General features: G+C 47.0%; 1 protein-coding gene across 2 annotated transcripts in view; it reads left to right on the top strand.

Moving 5' to 3' along the window:
• oplah (5-oxoprolinase, ATP-hydrolysing) overlaps positions 1-16,735 on the top strand; it is a 95,548-nt gene that overhangs the window by 61,338 nt on the left and 17,475 nt on the right. Inside the window, exons 27-28 of one of the 2 annotated variants that reach the window (XM_084326498.1) lie at positions 160-257; positions 13,877-14,249. In XM_084326498.1, coding sequence (XP_084182624.1) covers positions 160-257; positions 13,877-14,026 — 248 coding nt within the window. In that variant the 3' untranslated portion in view covers positions 14,027-14,249. Of the gene's footprint in view, positions 1-159; positions 258-13,876; positions 14,250-16,735 lie in introns of those variants that run through there. The other variant, XM_084326499.1, reaches the window with a different exon arrangement.

Consider the following 16,735-nt stretch of genomic DNA (forward strand, 5'->3'; position numbering starts at 1 on the left):
GATATTAGAGGCAGTTCAGCACATGTAAATTACATCTAATTTGAATTCATGTGCACTGTCCCTGTCAAATAAACACATAAAATAAACTCAACTCTTGTCTTCTCTCTCTCTCTCTCTCTCCTCTCTCTCTTTCTCTCTCTCGCTCTCTCTGTCCATCAGGGGGGGAGGACGGTGCTGCAGGGCTGAACCAGCTCCACAGAGCAGACGGAAGAGTTCTCAACCTGGGAGCCAAGACCAGTGTCAGCCTGGAGCCTGGGGTAAGATGCACTGTGTGTGTGTGTGTGTGTGTGTGTGTGTGTGTGTGTGTGTGTGTGTGTGTGTGTGTGTGTGTGTGTGTGTGTGTGTGTGTGTGTGTGTGTGTGTGTGTGTGTGTGTGTGTGTGTGTGTGTGTGTGTGTGTGTGTGTGTGTGTGTGTGTGTGTGTGTGTGTGTGTGTGTGTGTGTGTGTGTGTGTGTGTGTGTGTGTGTGTGTGTGTGTGTGTGTGTGTGTGTGTGTGTGTGTGTGTGTGTGTGTGTGTGTGTGTGTGTGTGTGTGTGTGTGTGTGTGTGTGTGTGTGTGTGTGTGTGTGTGTGTGTGTGTGTGTGTGTGTGTGTGTGTGTGTGTGTGTGTGTGTGTGTGTGTGTGTGTGTGTGTGTGTGTGTGTGTGTGTGTGTGTGTGTGTGTGTGTGTGTGTGTGTGTGTGTGTGTGTGTGTGTGTGTGCGTGCGCGCGCGCGCGTGCGTGCGTGCGTGCGGACATACTGGTTGAGTTCCAGGTCCAAGATGAAGGATCTGCCAAAGGCCTCCACCAGGAAACTGCTCTGGTTTGAGAAGTGAGTGCAGACCACGACATTTCTAGGTCTGACCTTAAGACACGGTTGGGAGGACAGCGGTGGGGTTTGGAGTTTGCCCCCAGCCGTGCGATACACTGTTGGCTTTTAGTGGTCACTGGTCACTTATCAATCCCACCTCACACACCTTTTTACTTGTGTGTGTGTGTGTGTGTGTGTGTGTGTGTGTGTGTGTGTGTGTGTGTGTGTGTGTGTGTGCGTGCGTGTGCGTGCGCGTGTGGGGACAGGTAAAGGTGCTATATTCCAGATTGAGCCACTAGATGTCACTAGAATACCAGCATCTCATATACAGTCACATACAGTCTCTGCTTCAGCCACACCTCCCCCTCCCTTTGCATTCTCAGCAAAGTAATTCTTTCTTGAATATTTCAAGGAATTATTTCTAAGAAGCTATTATATCAGAAACATATTTTAGTGAACCATTTAGATGGAAAAAGAGAGTTTACTTACAAGTGAGCCGTCATGTTTTCCTGGTTCCCACGGCCGAGGTGTCTGGCTCATGAAATTCAGATAAAACTGTCAAACTATGGGGTTGCACATCAAATATGAATGAAGATACAACAATTGTGTGTCCTATTTCCCATGTAAAATGTCGTCAGAAGCATATTTTAGGTTGAAAAAGAGGTAGAAAATAGAAAGTTGTGAAAATGGGGAGCTGAGAAACGGGGATCAATTAACTGCAGCGTGTTTATCCAATCAGGTGTGTTCCACCTGGGGAAATGGGAAGTAGGGAGGGGATACATACACACATGCAAGCATGGCCGACACGGCTACCAAGTCAAGTGTTCCTTTATTAATCCCCTTGGGGAAATTCAGATGCCATAGCAGTACAGGCAGGGGGGAAAGTAGAATAGAATAGTAAAATTATTTTATTTTATTTATGGTAAATTGCTATACAAAATAATCCAAAGGATGACATGAAAAGTGTGAACACTTAATTCCATCATGGTCCCAAAGATGTTTAAAAACAAACAGACAAACATATAACATGTAATCACTAAATAATCACCCACATTCACTATGTGCCAATGACCTACACCTGGGTACCACCATTGGTCACCTAGCTCCCATGGCTAAGCGCTAGTATTGTCTGTGAGCCATGTTTTGACCCTCCTTTTAAAAAGAGGTCGGCTAGCTATGTTCTTTATCTGTGACGGCAGCCTATTCCAATTTTCCGCTCCACTGAACTTATTGGCGCACTTGCCCAGGTTTGTTTTATACCTGGGCAGGCACAGGTATGTTAGGCTGGCCCTATATAGTGTGGTGACTGTGACCTTCTCCACTCCTCTTAAAGTGGTCTGCCAAGTATCCGGAACGAGTACCCAGTGCTGTGTAATGCTGCGCTGAGAAAGCTTGTCCCCTTTACATCAACATACCTCTGTTAGGCTAGATTTTCGGCACTGACATTAGTCAAATTAAAAAAAAAAAAAAAAAAAAAAAAAGATCTCGCCTCAGAATAGAAGCGGATCTCCGCCTCTTTTTCAGCACAACGTAGCCACGTATCATGGAACTATGTTCAGATGTACAAGGACACCCTTCCCATTAAGTGGGAACTAAACTTGTTTTTGTTTATTCTTGAAAGGCATTTTCTTTTCTTTTTTTTATGTTCTGGCAACATATTTTGGCTAAAATGCCTCGTTTTATAAATGTGTATACAGAAACAATTCCGTTGCTTTTGTTGATAATATTCATTAATTTCATTGATAACATTGTGCTGTAATTTAATTTTCTAAATATACCTGCAAGCAGGGATGTGGGGGCCAAGCAGGCATACCTTTGTAGACATTATGTGTACCAAGTTACATGCAGATTGGTGAAAATATGTAGGAGTAGTAGCATTTTAAGTGTTTTTCACAGGAAAATTACGTCATTGAGGGCGGTGAATTTGGCTTGATCCAAGGAATTCAACGGGACCTCATTTTTCAAAATCGGACTTAAGGGTCAAAAGTTGCGTGCATTAACACATTGTCAACTTCGACCCGTTGGTGGCGCTAAAGTGCACGAGTTGTCAACATGCCACTTGGTGACAGAGATCATGTGAGGGTCCTAAACAGTCTGCCAAATGTGGTTTTGATACATTAAAGCATTTCTGAGATATGACCAAATTTCGCACATGCACACGCACACAATCTTCACCCAATTCAATTGGCTGTCAAAAACGAATGCATTGGAAAATCAAAAACATAAATCAAACCTGTGTAGACATTGGTCTACAGATTATGTGTACCACATTTCGGGGGAAATCTGTAGGAGGAGTAGCATTTTAAGTGTTTTCACAAAAGGCTAAATGGCGGCAATCCAATATGGCGGCAAATGACAATACATCAGACAATACATACAATACATTTGAACTCGACTTGAGCTAAGGATTCTAACGGTACCTTGTTTTTGAAAATCTGACTCACGCTTCAAAAGTTGTGTGCATAAATGCACCTCCAACTCTGACACGTTGGTGGCGCTAAAGTGTTGGAGCTGGGGACATGGGACTTAGTGACAGGGGTCAATGGACTGTCCCGAATCAGTCTGCCAATTTTCATAACTTTCTGCCATACGGTTCTATGGGCTGCCATAGACTCCAATGGCAGAAGAAGAAGAAGAAACGGTACGATCACTCAAGGTGGCCTACGCAGCTTCACTGCTTGGCCCCCAATAAATATGCATGATCAAGTTCAACAACGTGTGCTTTTATTTTGATATTCCTTATTTCCACATTGAAATTACGTGATACATTAAGTGTGGGGTCGCCAAAAAAAATCCTTAATAAAATGGGGTTGTGGTATTAAAAAGTTTGAGAACCCCTGATAGGCAATGTACTCTATAGTTGGGAGTCAGAGTTCTTTAGTTCTCCAACTACTGGCAGCAGTCCATGCCCACGGTTGTTGAGCCTGATGGCTACTGGCCGAGGCGATTAGTGGTATGTCATGTGGGGATGAGTCTGTGGCTGAACGTGCTCCTCATCCTGGCTAGCTCCTCATAGAGGGGTTGGGAGGAGTTTTCCAGGATAGCGGCCAGCTTTTTCCTCGTCCTCCTCTCTGCCAACTCCTCTAGTTTGACCAGTTTGACTCCCACTATGGTGCTAGCCTTCCTCACCAGCTTGTTCAATTTGTTAGTGTCTCCTGTGTTGATGTTACCCCCTCCTCCTCAGCATACCACGGTGAAGAAAATGACACTGGCTACTACAGACTGGTAAAACAACTGCAGCAGCATATGTTGACGGACCTGAGCCTGCTCTCTCCCTTCCTGTAGAGGGGCCTCTGTGTTGTCCAACCAGTCTAGTTTGTACTTCAAGTGTACTCCCAGGAACCTGTAGGTCTCAGTCAGCTCCACCTCCTCCCCTCAGATAGTGATCTTGACCTTCTTGCCTCTCAAGTTTCAAGTTTGTTTATTAAATATCACAATAAAATACAGGTACTTTACGGTGTAATGCTTGGTTCTGTATGAGCCCCTGAGAGTGTGCTTCATACATTAAAAAAAAGTAAGTAAAGAGGAATATACAATATACATATATACAATATACAGTGCAATATACAATCTAAAGTAGTAAAAATTAGTAAACAGTGAGGTACAATGCAGAAAATGAGGTACAAAACTTTGAGGTAAGGTGCCATTTCAAATGAGGTATGAATGTAGTGCAAATCTCTTTAATAATAGATAAATATAATGTAGTGTTAATGTAACTGAGGGGTACAATTCCCTGACTGTATTACTAGATATGATACTTACTACCACTACCTTTGTACTTAATATTCGGCCACCCAGTACACGGCATAAATATATTATCATGAACACTCTCACGTAGATGAAACGGATCCAACACAAATGTACGAATTAGAAACAGGTCTTTATTTCTACACAGCGATGGTGTGTAGAATAAGCACTTAATCACTTAATTACATTTATGAATTGAAATAGTATGCACTTTTATGGCAAGGAGTATTCGTCGGTATATCAATAGAGAATGTCCAATCTCTGAAGGCGCAGGTGGTAAATATACGACCTGGAATAGTTAAGGAATAACAGCAATGATACTTTAATGATTATATACCAGATACACTAGAGGGGGTTAATCCGGTCGCTTGTAAGCCGACAGGAGTAGGAGGGGGGGGGGGTAGAATCCGGCTGCCTCGTCCGGCCAAGGGTATCCCAGGTGAACCCACTGTAGTGCCGTTCAATGCGCCGGCGATCCTTGGACCACAGATGAAAGCAGGTGGACTCTTTGTGGGCCGGCTCTCTCCGGTCCACGGGGGAGAGACGTGAAGCGACCTCGTCTTGCAGAGCGTCTCCTCACCTTGCGTCCTCTCCAGGGGGGGGGGTTCCAACACACGGCAGTGTCGGGGGTCTTTATCCATGGAATAATCAAAGTATCCAAAGCATAATCCGTGCCTGGGAAGGCGGGCTGTCGTCGGTAGAATAATCCGGTATACAGGTCCACTCGCTCGTCGGCTCTGGGGCTCCTCGGGTGCAGCTTCACATAGGGTCAACCACCCTGGGTAAGCAGCCAGTTCTCTGCCCGAAACGATGGGGTACTGACTACGGTAGTATTCTCACCGCACGAAGCACTATATATTAACAGACTATTATTAGCTTAATAGACTACGTCCAACTCGACGATATAGTGCCAAATATGACTATTCAAATATTAATATACACGATGTCTCAATACCGATGGTAGGCGAACTTGGCCTTACTCCCACACGTGGCGTCGCGGGGAGGCTTTACGTCTGTGACTCTATTGGAGGGTAAGAAACTGGACTGAAAAGAAAGTCCTACTTTAGTAGCGCAGTATATATACGCACTATGAACAAATAGTCCCATTAGTGGTGCGGTAGCCAAATTCCTACGCGGAACTAGGACTTGTTCGTACATGTCGAGCGGTACGTTTGAACTGGGTCTGAGGGGTATGGCAGCCTGGCACCAAGGTCTCGACCAATAGTAGAATGGAGACTATTATGGGATGTTCAGTAGGCTAGAATGGATATTCAATGCATATTGTACAAGGAATATACAAGGGATATCAGGGAATATTAGAGAATATACAAATACAATTAAATATATATATATAAATAAATATATATATTCGGTTTAATCTGGCCCTTCACAACAGCCACCCCCTGAATAGGTCCCAGACCTAATCAGTTAAACAGAGACAGATTAATCGCGTTGTCTATTTACACATAAGGGTTTGCTGTAGGGGTCAGTCAACTTCACAAAGTCATAGGGTTGTAGGGTCATGGTCATCATCGATTGTGTCTGGGAGTCGAGGCAGTTCTATGAGCCTTGCCACGGGACGGGTGTAAGTGCGACCCTGGACGAGCACTTCAGCTGCTCGGACCTTGCCGTCGGCACCGGTGATCACTTTGCTTACGCGGCCGGCCGGCCACATAGCTCTGGGCAGTGATTGATCAATAATCATGACGACTGTTCCTTCTGTCAAATTGTCTCTCTCCTTTACCCACCTCTGGCGGGTCTGCAGAGACGGCAGGCAGTGCAGTAGGAAACTGCTCCAAAACCTGTCGGCTAATACTTGGCTGCACCTCCACATTCGTCGGCCGTTCGCTTCCTCAGGCCGGCACACCATCTGTGGTAATGCAGGATCCAGCCGCCCCATCAGGAGTGTGTTGGGGGTTCTGCGTAGGCGGCCACCCACTCTGATGAGGGTATGAGCGTCGCTCTCGGGGGCCAGGTGAATTAATCTGCTGTCGGATGGGACGGGCTTTCCTCCCTGTAGACAGGCCAATTCATCGGGGAACGAGTCTCTCTGGGCTCGCTGCAGTAGAAGCAATTCTGCTTCCTCGTAGTTAGCTGCTGACATATCAGCGGGGGACTTGCACTCCGGGTGGTACCGCAGGAATGTTCTTTGTTGTGCACTCTCTATGGACGTGCAATCGTCTATGTTAGGGTCGGTGGAGGCTACGGTGCTCAATCCACAGAACACAGACTTCTTAATTTCCACCTCCTCTGGACTTGCTTCCCTCGGGATAGGCATGGGCCACTGTCCTTCCGGGAGTCTTAGGAATGCGGGGCCGTCACTGTAGACATTGCGACGGGTGAGGTCATCCAGGGGCATCCCCCGGGTGATGACGTCAGCTGGGTTCTGTTTTGTATCAACGTAGCGCCACTCTGTTTCTCCGGTTAACTCTTCGGTTAAGTCTTGAATCTCGGTGACTCTGACTCCCACGAAGACTTTGTACTTGCATGAGTCCGATTTGATCCAGGCGAGTACCGTCGTGGAATCTGACCACAGGATTGTTCTAGACACCGGTATGGTGAGCTCACGTTGGATGAGCGTGGCTAGGTGCGCTCCGGCTAGGGCTGCGCAGAGCTCTAGACGTGGGATAGATTGTTGCTTGCGTGGGGCTATTCTCGAGCGGGCGAGGACAAATGCTGTGTAGATCTCTCCCCCCTGGTCTTGGGCCCGCAAGTAGGCTACTGATCCGTATGCGACCTCTGAGGCGTCACTGAAGACGTGTAAGTCCATTTTACATGTCTCTGGCCTCACCGTGGGTGGGAAGTAGCTTCGGCGCATATTAACGCCTGGGAGTGAGTGGAGCTCCATCTCCCACTCTCTCCAGGTGGATGCAAGGTGTGCGGGAATGGGGTCGTCCCAGCCCTGGTCCTTGTCCCACAATGCTCGTACAATCATTTTTGCCCTGGTGGTGTACGGTAGAATACATCCTAGCGGGTCATATTGTCGGGCGAGTGTTGTGTACACACTCCGTCTGGTGGTCGGCGCCGCCGCCGGCCTTCCCTGCTCCGTAGTCAGGGGCTTGTGTCTGTAGTGAAGCGAATCTGTTTTGAATCGCCACACCAATCCCAGGGTCATCTCCTGGGCTTCTCCCGGGATTGTAGCCATCCAGGTCTCGCTGCTGGCTGCCTTGTCCTCGGAGGAGAGGCTGCGCAGTACTTGCGGATCGCTGCTGGCCCACTGCCTGAGATCAAAGCCGCCTTTGATCAATGAGGCGCAGAGTTTAATCAGGAGAGCCTCGGCTTCTTCCTGGGTTGAAAGGCTTTGTAGACAGTTGTCTACGTAGAAGCTGTTCTTTACGCTGTGTCGGACCTCTTCGTCCGCTGCTGGGTCCTCTGCTACATGTTTCTGTAGTGCAAATGTCGCACAGCAGGGGCTGCACGTCGTTCCGAAGGGGAGGACTTCCCATTGGTAGATGGCTGGGTGCTCATCTCCTGGCTTCTCTCTCCATAGGAACCGTAACAGGGGCTTGTCCGCCTCTACTAATCTCACCTGCAGGAACATTCCTTTAATGTCCCCGCTGATGGCCACCTTTTCCTGGCGGAAGCGGAGTAGAACGCCGAGTAGGGAGGGGCCGAGTGTGGGACCGGGCAGTAACTCTTTATTCAGATTTTGGGATCCGATCTGGTAGCTGCAGTTAAATACTATGCGGTCTTTACCGTTGTGATGGACCTTGTGGTGGGGCACGTACCACGATTCAGTGGTCTGGTCAGCCTCTTTAATGTCCATCTTTGTGACGTGTCCCGCTGTGATGAGCTTCTCAATCTCAGCGCGGTATACACTCTCTTGGGCGGGGTTCTTGGCTAAGCGCCGCTCCGTGTTCAGCAGGTACCGTTCTGTGGCGTCTGTCTTGGCGTGGAAAGTAGGCATTCCTTCTCGCCGCAGGAGTGGCGTGGCGTATCTCAACACGCCGTTGACCGGGACTCTCTTGGTCCCTGTCTCGAGGAGGTGAATGGCGTAAATGTCATCTTTAGAGCGAATGTCTTTCTTTCCGTTCTTAAAGGGCATTTGTTCCAAGATCCATAGCCGCTCTACGTGTTGCAGGAGTGCGGTTTCTCCCTCTGTGACTCGGGAGTGGAGACATCTAGTGGCTGTACTTCGGTTGAGAGATTTGGCGAGCGGGCCTTGGAGAGTCCATCCCAAACGGGTCTCGACTGCTGCAGGACAGCCTCGGGGTCCGGTATGAACCCGGTCTATCGGGACAATGAGGTCTGCATGGTCGGAGCCTATCAACAGGGTCGGCATAGCATTGTCTATGAGCGGGATCGGTAACTTGCGCAGATGTGCATATTTCTCCATCAGCTTGGCGACGGGGTATGTGTACCGCGACAGTCCTATTTCTTGGCTGGTGAAAGCGTCTGCAATCTGGTACCGTCGCTCAGGCTGGCCGCTTGCTGCGATAGAGAATGAGACATTCTCGCCCTTTATCGTCTTCAAATCTCGTCTTATTGTCCGAATTGTCATTTGGGTTTCGCTTCCCCGCAGCCCTAGCTGGGCCGCAGCGGAGGCGAGCAGCAGGGTCTTCTCTGACCCGTCATCGAGGACGGCGTAAGTGTCCAGGACTTTATTCTGGTAGCTTAGTGTCACACGCACTACTTTTAGGAGTACTCGGGCTCCACTGCTGCTGGCGGGATCGATGTACATGACGCTCGCTTTGCGGCTGGATGGTGCAGGTGAAGGGCGCCGTCTGTTACTGTCGTGAAGTATGTCCAGATGGGCTCCATCGCACTTGGTGCACCTTTTCTTTAAGCGGCATTCGGCTGCCATGTGTGAGCGCGCACAGCGAAAACAGCGCTTGTTGGACTTTATCCATTGACCTGCTTCCTCCGCGTTCAGCTTGGGGAAGGAGTCACATTGCGCTAGCCAGTGTTCTTTCTCACAGTAGGGGCACACTATCTTCCACTTCTCCGTTCTGGAGGGGGTACTGTGGCTCCTGCTGCTCGGTACTGACTCCGATTGGTGCATCACAGTCACCGATCTTCTTCCATCATTTAGTCGTCTGGTTCCTTCTCTGGAGCCAGGGGTGCTCCGTCCGAATGTATCTAGCCGTAGGCTGCTGACTTCTCTCGCCAGGAAGTCTGCTAGATCGAGGAGGTTCGGTTCGGGGCCATTCGGGTCTCTGTGGTCCCTCTGCCGCCTAAAGCGCTCCTGACGAGCGGGCGGCAGCTTCTCCAGGATCCTTTCCACATTTGAGTTGGCGTAAAGTTCATGCCTCCCCTTCTCTCTTTGCGCTCCCAACATCCCTACCAGGGACTGCACTCTGATGGACAGGTCGTCCAGTGCTCGATTGTCTATTGCTGGGGGTAAGCGGTCGATGTGTCGGATCTCCTGGATCACGTAATCCCATATGCGCCCATACCTCTGGTCCAATGCTACCAGCGCTGCTGTGTATGGGGTGGTGGAAGTCGCGTAGGCGAGCGCTATATTATGTGCGCGGGGTACCTTTAAGTGCTTCAGTAGGATGGCGTATTTGTGGCGTTCATCCAATACATCCACCAACATGGTCTCCAGACACATGCGGAGTTCTGTATACTGGGCCCGGTTCTCTTGGGTGAAGTCGGGTACCATAGGCGTGCCAATGTATGACGCTGACTGTGGATACATCGGCGAGCGTTGGGGGAGAGGCCTCCTAGGCGAGTCTCCTCCCGCTCCTTGGTATGGGCTGGTACCGGCAGTGTACCATGGCCCGCTTGTCCAGGTGCTGTTCCTCGGTGCGGGTCGTGCGTCGTGCTCACCCGTGTATAGAGTCGGGGGTCTGTAGCGCAGCTCCGCGGGAGTATAGCCTGGGCTGTACCGGACCTCCTGGTCCGGTAGAGTACTGTGCTGTCTTCGGGCGTGGTTCTCCTCCTCTTCCTCTTCGTCTTCAGTTAGGTCATCCAGTGCTTGTAGTCTCTGGTTTAGCCTCTCCACAGGATATGCTGCTCCTTCCCGGTTGCTAGGTCTCGCTTGGACCGGTGGGGGGAGGTGGTCTGTGGGGGGTATAGACCTCGTCTGTTGGTCAAGTTCAGGGTTGTTTACTCGGCTAGGGGATGCCGCCCTGGAGGTGTGTCTAGACGAGTTCCTGGAGCCTCTGGCAGAGGGAGAGGGTGTTGTCCGTCTGATCAGCTGTTCTATTAGTTGCGACTGCTGTCTGTCGCGCGCTGCGTCCCGTTGAGCACCGGCTCGTTCTCGGGCCACATTCTCTTCCATCTGAATGCGTCTTATTTCTAGACGTATCTGCTCGTGTTCGCTTCGCTGCTGGATCTGCAGTCGGTCGCGTTCAGCAGCGGCGTTCAGGCTGATGAGGAAGGCCTGCTGTAGGGTCCTCTCTGCCTCGCTGGGAGAAGGCGGTTGTATAGGGGAGCCTTCCCTCGGGGTACTCCTTGCGGAGCCTTGGAGCTCTATCTCCACGGTGCTCTCCCCGTCTTCTTCCGTGCCGAGTTCTCTCTCGGTAGCGTTGTATTCCTCCCGGGACTCATCGGGGACTACTTCTTCAGTACTGGCGGGGTGTGAAGTCATGTCTGGTTCCCACTGGTCCCCACCGTGAACTTGGTCAGTTACATTAGAGCCCGTAGGGGCCTCTATGGTCGGGGTAGTCTGGGCGTTGGGGTTAGACATACTTTTACTTTCTAGTTTTACCGCGTTTACTGTTAGTAGAAGACTAGGTTGTTGACTGACAGCGTAAGCCTCTAAGTACTGAGGGAGCCGTCGTTCGCGCTGCGGGCGTTGGTTAGGAGGATCGTTTCGTGGAGTGTTCATCATAGGCCATTTCAATATTAATAACACTATATTAATATTACACTAATTACCATCCGGCTCGAAGGACCAATTGTAACTGAGGGGTACAATTCCCTGACTGTATTACTAGATATGATACTTACTACCACTACCTTTGTACTTAATATTCGGCCACCCAGTACACGGCATAAATATATTATCATGAACACTCTCACGTAGATGAAACGGATCCAACACAAATGTACGAATTAGAAACAGGTCTTTATTTCTACACAGCGATGGTGTGTAGAATAAGCACTTAATCACTTAATTACATTTATGAATTGAAATAGTATGCACTTTTATGGCAAGGAGTATTCGTCGGTATATCAATAGAGAATGTCCAATCTCTGAAGGCGCAGGTGGTAAATATACGACCTGGAATAGTTAAGGAATAACAGCAATGATACTTTAATGATTATATACCAGATACACTAGAGGGGGTTAATCCGGTCGCTTGTAAGCCGACAGGAGTAGGAGGGGGGGGGGGGGTAGAATCCGGCTGCCTCGTCCGGCCAAGGGTATCCCAGGTGAACCCACTGTAGTGCCGTTCAATGCGCCGGCGATCCTTGGACCACAGATGAAAGCAGGTGGACTCTTTGTGGGCCGGCTCTCTCCGGTCCACGGGGGAGAGACGTGAAGCGACCTCGTCTTGCAGAGCGTCTCCTCACCTTGCGTCCTCTCCAGGGGGGGGGGTTCCAACACACGGCAGTGTCGGGGGTCTTTATCCATGGAATAATCAAAGTATCCAAAGCATAATCCGTGCCTGGGAAGGCGGGCTGTCGTCGGTAGAATAATCCGGTATACAGGTCCACTCGCTCGTCGGCTCTGGGGCTCCTCGGGTGCAGCTTCACATAGGGTCAACCACCCTGGGTAAGCAGCCAGTTCTCTGCCCGAAACGATGGGGTACTGACTACGGTAGTATTCTCACCGCACGAAGCACTATATATTAACAGACTATTATTAGCTTAATAGACTACGTCCAACTCGACGATATAGTGCCAAATATGACTATTCAAATATTAATATACACGATGTCTCAATACCGATGGTAGGCGAACTTGGCCTTACTCCCACACATGGCGTCGCGGGGAGGCTTTACGTCTGTGACTCTATTGGAGGGTAAGAAACTGGACTGAAAAGAAAGTCCTACTTTAGTAGCGCAGTATATATACGCACTATGAACAAATAGTCCCATTAGTGGTGCGGTAGCCAAATTCCTACGCGGAACTAGGACTTGTTCGTACATGTCGAGCGGTACGTTTGAACTGGGTCTGAGGGGTATGGCAGCCTGGCACCAAGGTCTCGACCAATAGTAGAATGGAGACTATTATGGGATGTTCAGTAGGCTAGAATGGATATTCAATGCATATTGTACAAGGAATATACAAGGGATATCAGGGAATATTAGAGAATATACAAATACAATTAAATATATATATATAAATAAATATATATATTCGGTTTAATCTGGCCCTTCACAACAGTTAAAGTGTCTAACGTGAGTGTTAAGGTGAGTGTTTGTTTAAAAGTGAGTGTGTGCATGTGGATGTGTGTGCAATGAGTGTAGATGATGGGTTGTTACATGGAGTCATTGAGCATCCTGATGGCCTGGGGATAGAAGCTCTCTGTACTGGCCATGAGACTCTCTGGCAGTCCACCACCAGCTCCTTGGTCTTGCTGATGTTGAGCAGGAACGGGTGCTGAGGGGGAGGGAGGGGCTCATCTGGTCAAACCTGTTGAAAAACAAGTTCAACTCCTGTGCTCCGGGGGGGCGGGGGGGGGGGGGGGGGGGCTCCACCGCCAGGCCTCGCTGAAGAAGAGAGAACAGAGGAGCTGGAATAACAACAGAGCGAGTGTGTCATTCCCTGCTCAGGACACCATTACTCCACTACATCTTTAGACTTTAGACTTCATGGTCACTAGCCGCTCTGCTACCAAAATGGCCACTTCAGGTGTTGGAGTCGAGGAGTCGACTGTTCCAGGGTTCAGTGATAGTAGTCAGAGTCTCCAGAAATCCCGGTGTCGTGCACCAACTGGTGTGCGGTCGTACTTGGTAGTATAACCTGAGACATAAAGGAAACACGTGGAACTTCTACTTCTGTCATCAACAGAAGTAAAAGTAGACAGTTATTTGATTGAGATACAGATTTGCTAAATTTAGGGTCTTAGAAACATATTGACATTTCTAACTCGGAATGTCATTCAGCAGATCTTTTTTAGAAGGGATTTCTGTTATATTTTGGGTGCATATTGATGACGTATTTAACCTTTTTTGACAATTTATAGACAATGAGGGTAAGCTAGCCTAGCTATTTGTCTAGTCTTGACATCAAAATGAGAAGATATTTTATTTACAATATTGAAATGTACCCTATATTTAAGTTATCGACATGACACACATGACAGTTTTGTCAACGACATGAATGACGCCATTAATTCTCCCGGCTGATCTCCGTCCTCCTGTAATCTAACCTCTTTGCTATACCTTTGTGACTATGTAGCTGACCCCACCTTCCCCTCCTCTCTCTCCGTCTCCCCCTACAGGACATGTTCTGCCTCTACACCCCCGGCGGAGGGGGATACGGCAGCGAAGTGGCCTATGGGAGACCGGACACCAAACGCAGGCGTTTGAACGAGACCTTCCCAGAGAGAGGCAGCGTGTTTGAGTACAGAATGACCCAGGAGGGTGTGTGAGAGGCAACAGAGAGAGAAAGAGAGAAAGAGGGGGAGGGAAAGATGAGAGGCAAGCCAGCAGAGGAGAAGGCGGTTGAGAAAGGGGAGTTTGAGGAGTCTGTGTGATGAAAGAGAGAGAGAGAGAGAGAGAGAGAGAGAGAGAGAGAGAGAGAGAGAGAGAGAGAGAGATGTGTTGATGCAATTTGCCAAAGATGGAGAGATTATTGAGGGGGAAATGTGTATGCCATTAACCCTTTCACTGCAAGTAGTAAAAGGTTAACCTTCTGTAGTGTGGTAGTGAAAGGTTAACCTTCTGTAGTGGTAGTGAAAGGGTTAACCCTTTGTAGTGTAGTAGTGAAAGGGTTAACCCTCAGATTTACAATCTCACGTAATGCGATTAGAATTCGAGAACACAATGGCTACAGTAGAGTGGTAGAATTCTAAAAATAAGAAAGAAACATGGGAAAAAACCATCCAAAAAACAACCAAAGGGTTAAAATCAGTATAGTTATTACGCTGTAAGCGATGAGGAACCAGTTAAAGGGAACAAACTAGGGATGCTCGATATTGGCTTTTTTACCGATACCGATATTCCGATATTGTCCAACTCTTAATTTCGATACCGATACCGATACCGATATCAACCGATACCGATATATGCAGGGTTTCCCCCCAAAAAAACTGAATAATTTCAGGTAATTAATAATTTCACTGGATGCATTCAAAAGGCTTTCTAAATGTAAGCATTATCTGTGCAAAATATGATAATTAAAAAAGTAAAAATTAACATTACATATCTCTTGTTGTTGAATTAAACCAACATGCATACTTTTGACAATAAATAAAATAAGAATTGGTTCTTACTTGCTTGCCTGGGTAAATAAAGGTTAAATAAATGTAAAAATAAAAAAAAAATTGATACCGATATTTTCCGATATCACATTTTACTGCCGATATCGGCCGATAATATCGGTCGGCCGATAATATCGGACATCCCTAGAACAAACCTTAAAGAATTTGTGAATTGTTTAAAATGATGTCAATCTATACTTCTCTTCATCTCTCTTCATCAATATTATCCACAGGAGGATTTGGGGGGGGGGGGAGACTAAAACCTTTTTTTATTATTCTATTTTTGTAGTTTTTAACAGGCCTTAGTTTGAAACGTATCTTGTGTTATTCAGTAGTTGAGATGCAGAGAGGCTAGTCGGAGTCTAGACGGAGAGAGAAGCAAGAGAGACCAGAGAAACAAGGAGGTCATTCAACCAGGGCTGTGCCGGGTGGAAAGTAACAACGTCTCTTATTTTTTTACTCAAATTCTGGTGTGTTTTTTTTACATTGTACTCCAGGTTACTATTAGTAAAAGGGTTTTCCACATAAGACGACTCATAAGACAATTCATAAAAAACAATGTACTTTTTAACTTTGATCCAAACAACTTTAAGAGGGAGTCGTCTATGCAACCAGAACTGGACCACCAAACCCTGTTAACACAACCAGAACTGGACCACCAAACCCTGTTAACAGTGGTTGATTCATCCAAGATGGAATGCTTCTTTGTCCCAAAATATGAAGTGTGAAAAAGTACTTTTACTTTTGATACTTGAATATATTAACTGTCAAGTAACGTTTTAATACTTTTATTCAAGTGTAATTTTCACTGGAGGACGTTTTCACTTTTTAACAGAGTAATAAGCTAACAAGGTATTCCTACTTTTACTCAAGTAGACTTTTTAATGGAGGACTAAGCCAACAAGGTATTTTTACTTTTACTCAAGTTTAATTTTCAATGGGGGACTTTTCACTCAAAGTACTAAGCTAGTAGGGTATTTTTACTTTTGAGAAAAAATTATTGTTGCTACTTCTTCCACCACTGCACCAGGGGCGATATTTCACAACCAGCGCTTTCCAAAAACATTATAGCATTACGATCATATGTGTCTTTGGGATACCCAGTACAAGTATAATGCACTATATGGCCGCATGTATACCTAAACAGAAAAATATAGATTTGTTTTTACATGTGTAATATTTTTACATTCAAAATATACAAGCTATCTGAGGAAATATACATCAACCAATATATCAAACGTTAACAAGGCAACAAATTGCTGATGATTCTGACATCCGAGGTAATAACCTGCTTAAATTACATAAATAAACTGAAGTTTCCACACTTGGCACCAATGTGCGTCCATGCGCTACATGGTGACGTGATGACTCTTCCTTCTTTTATAGTTTCCTTGCATTCACTCAGGAAATGCAGTGCGATGGTGCTAACCAAAAAAAATAATGTGTAACCGTAAATGTTGTGTGACTCGACATGTACTTACGCAAGCTTCTTTTCTTTTTCTTTTTTACATTATGACACTACAAAAGTAAGTGTGAAAGACACTGGTGAGCTTGACGGTGACGGGTGTCAGAGGTATACTGCGTTTAGAAGAACTGAATTTCTTCCACAGCTTCATTGCATAACTGCTATGTGTAGTTCAGGGACTAGTACGTGTACATGGAAGTGTTTTTAAAAGGCCAGCCGAATAAAACATCTCTATAATGGGAATGTGTTTGTTTGTTTGTTTTTTCATTTCCAAAGGAAAGGCTTTCAAAGGTAATCATTTCATTTCACATGTGTTGTCCCTGTTTCTGGGCCTGAGTAGGTAGTGCAGCGCTATTCTTGTAGACTTTAGTTTATATTCAAATGTATTGTCATTATACAGCACAAGTACAGTA

The sequence above is a fragment of the Notolepis coatsorum genome (genome assembly GCF_963971535.1).
Source record: "Notolepis coatsorum genome assembly, chromosome: 12".
Classification (NCBI taxonomy): Eukaryota; Metazoa; Chordata; class Actinopteri; order Aulopiformes; family Paralepididae; genus Notolepis; species Notolepis coatsorum.